General features: G+C 42.4%; 1 protein-coding gene across 1 annotated transcript in view; it reads left to right on the top strand.

The window, feature by feature from the left end:
• Nucleotides 1-5705: 5705 nt before the first annotated feature.
• The window catches only part of SRFBP1 (serum response factor binding protein 1), a gene marked incomplete at both ends in the record, with an annotated part of 84720 nt that continues 83014 nt past the window's right edge, over nt 5706-7411 (top strand). The window contains one exon of the mRNA XM_082013633.1: nt 5706-5735. Coding sequence (XP_081869759.1) covers nt 5706-5735 — 30 coding nt within the window. The remainder of the gene's footprint in view (nt 5736-7411) is intronic.

Genomic DNA, 7411 nt, shown 5'->3' with positions numbered 1-7411 from the left:
GGAAGTGATCGCGCCCTTGAACTCGGCGCTGGTGAGGCCGTACCTCAAATACGGTGTTCAGTTCTGGGCCCCCTCACTACAAGAAGGACATTGAGGTGCTGGAGAGTGTCCATACAAGAGGAACAAAGCTGGTGAAGGGTCTGGAGAACAAGTCTTATGAGGAGCAGTTGAGGGAAGTGGGGTTGTTTAGTCTGGAGAAGAGGAGGCTGAGAAGAGACCTTATCGCTCTCTACAATTTCCTGAAAGAGGGTTGTGGTGAGGTGGGTGTTGGTCTCTTCTCCCAAGTAACTAGCAATAGGACGAGAGGAAATGGCCTCAAGTTGTGCCAGGGGAGTTTTAGACTAGATATTAGGAATAATTTCTTTCCTGAGAGAGTGGTCAAACACTGGAACAGGCTGCCCAGGGAGGTGGTGGAGTCACCATCACTGGAGGTGTTCAAAAAACATGTAGTCGTGGCACTTCGGGACATGGTTTAGTGGGCATGGTGGTGTTGGGTTGACAGTTGGACTGGATGATCTTAAAGGTCTTTTCCTACCTTAATGATTCTGTGATCATAAAATTGTGTTTTGTTATTAACATTAGCTTCAGATTGCTTTCCAAGACTAATTGTAAACTATTCTAAGCCAGGACCACGTAAAAAAAAAAAATTAAAAGATAAAGTCTCTCAGATTTTTTGTTCCTGAAGTTGTGTAAATCAAAAAGCAGTGTGTTTTAGAAACCACATTTTGAAGGGAGATTATCCAAAATCTAGTTCTATCCAAACACAGTTCTAACTTTTTGCTCATTTTAATGAAATAAATGATGCATTTATCTTTGAAAACTTGTTACTACAAATGAGTATCCATTGATTGGACTTGCATGCTTACAAGTAGAACTTACTGCTCTGAATTTGCTACCATCTGTCTGTTTTGTTATACATATCTTTAAACTGACCAGTATTATACCTTCCTATTCAGAGTTGTACCAGATGACCAGGTGAAGTTATTTAAGGGCAGTTTATGCAATATGAATAAGAACATAAAATATAGTATGCACCTAATACTGCAACTGTTACTCATGTTCTTAGCTACCCAGACTTTTTAGAATCTCCTTCAGTTCTGTGATTGTGCTCAGAAGTGCCAGCAGCTGTTTCTTTAAAGCCAGACCTGTGATATAAAATGTGAACGTTTAAAGAACTACTGTAACTAATTACTTTAAAAAGACTTACAGTGCATTCTAGACTTTTGTTTACATTTTGGTGATTTTCTTTGAAAAAAGTGGTACTTTATTGTACTTTACTTTAAGGACAGGATATTAGGAAAGGTATTTTTTCCTCAGAGAAATTCAGAGAATTTACACCATTACAAATTTGTTCGTGTATGTCTGTTATCTCTCTTGATACATCAAAACTATCATTAGTACCAATGCTGAAACAGGATTCTTATTAATCACCACCTAATATTGTGAAAATATGGAATTCCAAAGCAGTACTCTTCCAAACTCTGATTATGAAAAACTCTAATTATTTGAGTTACCAAACTAAGGCTTCACTTAAAAAGCAGCTTTAAGTCCCCTTCTGGTCTGTGGAGTTCTTTTGACTCACCTGCTCTGAGGGAGGAACCCTGGATGAATTCTGCTCAGCTCCACAGACTTAACTCCTAGATCAGTTTTAAAGGGGAAAGAAAACAGAAAGTGCGCTTTATTAGTCAGACACCCCTTGGAATACACTATAAGACTCCAATCCCCCAGCTGCTTTTGTACATGAACCTTATGAAAGATTACATTAACTCAAACACGGACTTGTACTGAACACTGGGACTACTGAGGAAACACCTTGTGATATCTGGAGTAAATCATATCTGTTTATGATTTCAGACTTAGGCAGACACTACACTCTTCACATTTTTGAGCTTTTCCCAACTACAACGATACTCATGCCAAGATTCATCCTACCTAACTAATCTTTACCTAAATTAAGGCATTTAATTTAAGAATCTAGTCACCCTAGACTTCTATTATCCTCAGCAGCAAGATCTTAGATAAACTTAAGTGCTCTGTGTAAGTATCCCTCATCTCCCTCTGAAGTGAACAGAAGGGACAGTTAATGCTGATTTGAACCCTGATTAAACATCCTGCTTAAAAGCCTATATCCTACATTTTCCTTTTACAAGAAGCAGTTTCAGTAGTTCACCTGGCTTTTTCAGTTGCTTGCTATGTGATGATGAAATTTTCTCTTACTACACATATGTAGAGACCTAAGTAAAAAAAAGGATCCTAGTGCCAGATAGATCCTTTAAGTTTTATTATAATTTCAAAGTAATAATAAAATTTCTGGTAAAAGAAAGCGAGCAAGCCAGAACAGATGCTTTCCTATCAGTAAAAAGAAACTCCTCTGGCAAAAGTGAAGAGCACAAGCTGCTATACAGGAAGCTACAAGTTGGAGAACACCTTCTGATTTTGTGGTCCTCGATGTTTAGTGAACATTATTGGCACTTTCATTCTGTGAAACTTCTTAAATTCAGTTTACTAAACATGAACAATTAATTGAAATCACTAAACCTTTACTTATTGTCTTTTTCAATACAAAACACACTTATAATGCGTATTTCATTATGTCTGTACTATGCATGAGTGCAAGTGCCTGCAATAATCACAAATTTCAGTAAGTACTCCAAAAATATGACTTACATGCATGGTCTCTGGGATCAAGGCCAGAGGTAGCAGCAAGATGGTCTGCACAGTTGCTACCACGTCACATAAAGCTGGAGAGTGCCAAAATAAAGGGAGGGAAATGGGACCCAGTCATAACGCCTTTTTTCCATAAATAGCTTACCACTCCAGCTCCCCTGTATTGTTCTGCAACATATGTCCTACAAATACATGCTACCCTGCCACGTGCACACACAGGCAGCTGTTCTCAAAGTAGAAAAGATGGTCCAGAAAAATGCGTTCAAACACTGAGAAAGCATGCCAAAATATCTGAGTGAAATACTGACATGAAAGGAAGAAAGGTCAGAACAAAGCATCAAAGTATGAAAGTGTTATACAGTGCAATGCCTCAAAGCATCCTGACTGTGATAAGCTGACAAGAAAATCTTGACTTAGAATGAATTTAAATCAAAAAATAGTATGACAAAGAGCGAATGAACCAGCTGTGAGGCACAGCGATTCTAAACTGTGAAGGCCACTGAAGTTTAAAAAGATGAAAGCAACAAAAATACATATTTTCATCAGTGACTGAGTAACAAGAAAAGAAAATTGTTGGATGAAGCAGAGCCAGAAATATGTCATCAGGATATATAAGAGACTGCCAAGGCAAGTTATTGCAGTGTCCAGAGGAAATGGAAAAGAAAATTGAAGTTATGACCCAGTAGGCTACACAGAAAGGGAACAACAGGGAACAACTCTAATTGGTGTGAGGCCAGGCTAGCACTGGTTGGAGTCACAGAACCGCAGCTGGCTCCCTGGTTTCGCTTTTCTCTTCCTCTTTGCTAAGGTGCACAATGGAATTTAAGACTGGAGTATCTCCAAATTAGTTTTGCATGAAAGATCAAGACAAAAGGAAGCACCTCTTTATTTTCCTTGGAAGATCCTTTCTTATTGAGTTTCTGATTCCAATTTTACACTCAGTGCATACCAAGCCAACCTAGATATGAGCGCATATGTTTTAAAAATATATTGACCGTATTGAGTGCATCACATCCAAGATTACTTTATATGCTGCCATAAACAAATGCAGCTACTTCTCCTGTAGAATACTACAGCTGCTTGCCATCAGTGGTACTAAAAAACAAAGAATACTCTATGATGGTCAGCTGACTTTAGGTAGGCTGTATATCACTGCCCAAGTCAGAATTTTTCTGAAACAGCAGCTGTGGTAAATACCCCTCACCTCCAGTTAGAGCCAAAGCATTCTCAGCATCTATATGTTTAACCCGAAATTCAGCTCCTGTTGGAACAAAATACCTTTACTACGTTATGAAGGGATGGCTTCAAAGTAGTTTCAGTTAGCTCTTTATTGATCCAAACAAAACTGAGACTGCTACTGAACAACTAGTACCACTTTCTGAAACATCCTAAATAGAACTTGAAACTTTTACTTTGAAGGACTAGCCTGGCCTGATCTCAATTGCATGTAAGACTTAATAAAAATTGCAGCAAAAGGTGATTTAGTTGCAGTTCACTTGCAGGAAATGCCTGAGCACCAGTTAGAAATCAAACATTAAAATATAACAAGATCTAAATGCTAGATCCTGCAGACAAAATGCATTACAGAGATGGCTGACAACAGTTCTATTTGTTTAAATATTCAGACTTCAAAACAGAAGAATTCCAGGCACAACAGTGCCATCCAGGGGCCAACTAATTGCTGGTGAAGGTCCAAAGAATTTCCTGAAACTGATTTTATTCGTATAAACAAGGTTTCATATTTAAAACAACTTCCCCAAATATTTTCAAATATGATCTCAGTTCTTTCAAATAGTGCAACAGATAAGTAATGTGAAACAATAACTGATTCATTCTCTAGACATGCTAAGACTTCCTTACACATAGGCACAAGTTTTGTAAAAGTCCCGTTTCAGTAAAATAGAAAAATATTTGTAACCATTTAAATCAACAATTCCTTCTACCGTAATAAACTGGAAAAGTTCTGATGAAACTTTGCCAAACTTTTCAGACAGAGATCTCATCCAGAACACATGCTCGGCTCCATTTCACTACAACTACTTGTTTTACAGAGCTAAAGCTTCAGACGACTTAATTTCTGCACAATCTATACTCTGCCTTCCGCACAAATAGAAAAATCAATCTGAAAATTTTAAAGGAGTTTGAAAATGGAGGCTGTTTTTGTGTCATAGGAAAAAGGGGCTGGCGGAGGATAAAGAAAAGTCTAGAACTACGGCACTGTTCGGCGTTTACTCATGTAGCCTTAGGCTAGTTCCACAACTGCAGCAAAAAGAGAAAAGCAAGAATCCCAGATTACTTCTAAGATTATAAACTATTCGGAGAAGCAGATGCCTCTTTATTTTAAGGATTTAAAAGTCTACATCTTTTCAGGTCTTTGATTCAGCCACCTGATGATACAGCGTAGCAGCATAAAATGCAACGCAGTAGCGAGAAGTTTCAGGTTTAACCTTAAGCCAGGCGAGCTCCTTTCAATGAGCTGCCCGTCACGCGCCTCAGACTGGTCAGGCTTCGGGTTCCTCCTCCTGCCGAAGCCGCGTATCACCAGCGAGAAGCAAAAGAAAACCCTCCTTACCACCTTTTCTAAAGGAAACGCGACTCCGGACTGGGGGAGCAGAGTGCGCGGGGCTGCCGGGACCCCCGGGCCCGCCGAGACCCCCGAGCCTTCCCATCCCCTCAGCCCGGGACCCGCGCCAGTGCGCCGTCGGCGTGGGGCGGGAGGGGAGGGTGGGGCGGTGGTCAGCTGCGCCGCTGCAGAGCAAGAGGCGCATGCGCCACCCGAGAGTCGCGCGGCTAGGGCGGAGTCGGAGGACCGAAGCCTTCGAGAGCTGGCCTAGAAAGGCTCTACCCATAGAGGTTCAGCCTGGAGCGGGCCTGCCGTGGCAGGCGCAGCGCATGCGCTTAGTTTCGCTTCGTGCTGCCTGTGCACCAGCGTGGAGCGAGGTCGGAGGGGAGGCGGCTGTGGTGGTGGCGAGAGCCGGGCCGGGCCGAGCCGAGCCGAGCCGAGGGACGGCGGACTTCTGCGGGCAGGGGCCGGCGCCATGGCTCCCGTGCTGAACCTCAACAACGAGGTGAGCTATCTGCCCCGGCGTCCTCCGTGGCGGCGGGTGGAGCAGGCGGGGCGGTTGGGGAGGCCCGGAGAAGGAGGCCTCCCGCCGCGGAGGGCCCGGCGACGCAGGTGGAAGCAACGGCCCTTGGAGGCGGCCGGTGCACCGGGAGGGAAGGGAAGTGGCAGAGCTGAGTGGTGGCGTGTCACCCTGCGAGCGGGTCAGGACGGACTTGGCCCTCCCCAGGGCCGGCGTGGCTGCCGGGAGTGGTGGGGAAGGCCTCGGGGCGGCCGCGGCTGTCGCCATGCGGCTCGAGCCGGCTGCTGCCATGCCCCTGGGCAACGCTGCGCACTGTGCTGGCTCTCAGCGGAACGGCTATGTGATGAAAATAAATATCTGTCTTGCGAAGATAACCTACCTTTAGGGGAGTGCTACGCAGTTGTCGTGAACTGAACATGTGTTCTTCAGTTCAACATCCTGTCGATGAGTGTCATATCATCATCATGTTATGTCGCGTGTTACTGTATTTGTGTTTGCACTGAAGTTTTGCAGGTGACTCTAGGGGACCTACCAAAGTGTCAGCTGCCAGTTTCCTGGATAGCAAAGATACTATGTTATCCTGTTTTTTTGGAAGTGGAGGGGCTGAGAAAGAGAAGTTAATGGGTTAGAGCTAGCTTTTTCTTGTTCTGCAGGAAGTTAGGTGTTTCATAGTTCTTTAAGAATTTTTTTTTGCTGTTCTACAGAGGGAATTAAATTAGGTGAGTTTTACTTCTGATGCGTTTTGACTACACATATGCAAATCATTGTGTACAATAAGTCTGAGACAACTAAACTGGCCTCTTCAAACTGTTGCTGCAACACCTAAAGAGTAACTGAGAATTCTGTTAAGCATGTGTTGTATCAGCTTCTGCAGATGGAATTCTGCACTTCCAGGATTCCTAGATAATTGACAGTATGGTTGAAGTTAGTGTTTTTCACCAGCGGAACGAAAATGACGGATTATACAAGCATTCTCAGATTACACATATATTTAAAGTAAGATCTATGTTCTAGACCTATAGTAACTCTGAGGGAGGTTGATTTGCAAGTTAAGAGTTTACTAAGGGGTAGCCTGTTTGTCAGAAAAAAAATGTCGTTTCCTATTACTTAAAATATATTTACTCAAATTTATTGCATGCTTTTGGTCTTTGCTGTTAAGAAATGTGAGGTCAAATGTGAGTGATTTCACAGTGAAATATGGCAGTCAATCACCAAAGAAAGAAGAGAGTATTTCATTCATTGCTGAAGCAGGGATTTTTTTGATTTCTCAAGTCCAGGTGGTGATATGTAGTCCAAAAAAGATGCTCATATAACAAGGGATGAAAAAAGAAGCATTATTTGACTGACAAATGACCAAACCATTCTTCATCAAAAGATAAAATACAATAACTTTCTCTACAAAAGAGTAAAAAATTTCAGTAAGGACACTGGGGATGCCATTCCTTCTTATAGTTCCAGCGTCACCCTATCCTAAGAAGAAACTAAAAGTAAGATCTTAGATTCTTCTGGAGGTGGGAGCTTTCATCAGAGCTCGGACAAAAAACTCTCTAGTAACAGGTCTGTCCAAGATGTAAGCTAGTACAGAGACTGAAATCCTGTCTGCCATCTCTTCAAAAGGGAGAGAAGGTCAGGCTGGCTAAGAGTATAATGAAGACCTGGTG

Source organism: Phaethon aethereus (assembly GCF_964289735.1).
Source record: "Phaethon aethereus genome assembly, chromosome: Z".
NCBI lineage: Eukaryota > Metazoa > Chordata > Aves > Phaethontiformes > Phaethontidae > Phaethon > Phaethon aethereus.
Note: the sequence above shows the minus strand (reverse complement) of the source record. Positions and strands in the feature narration are given on the sequence as shown.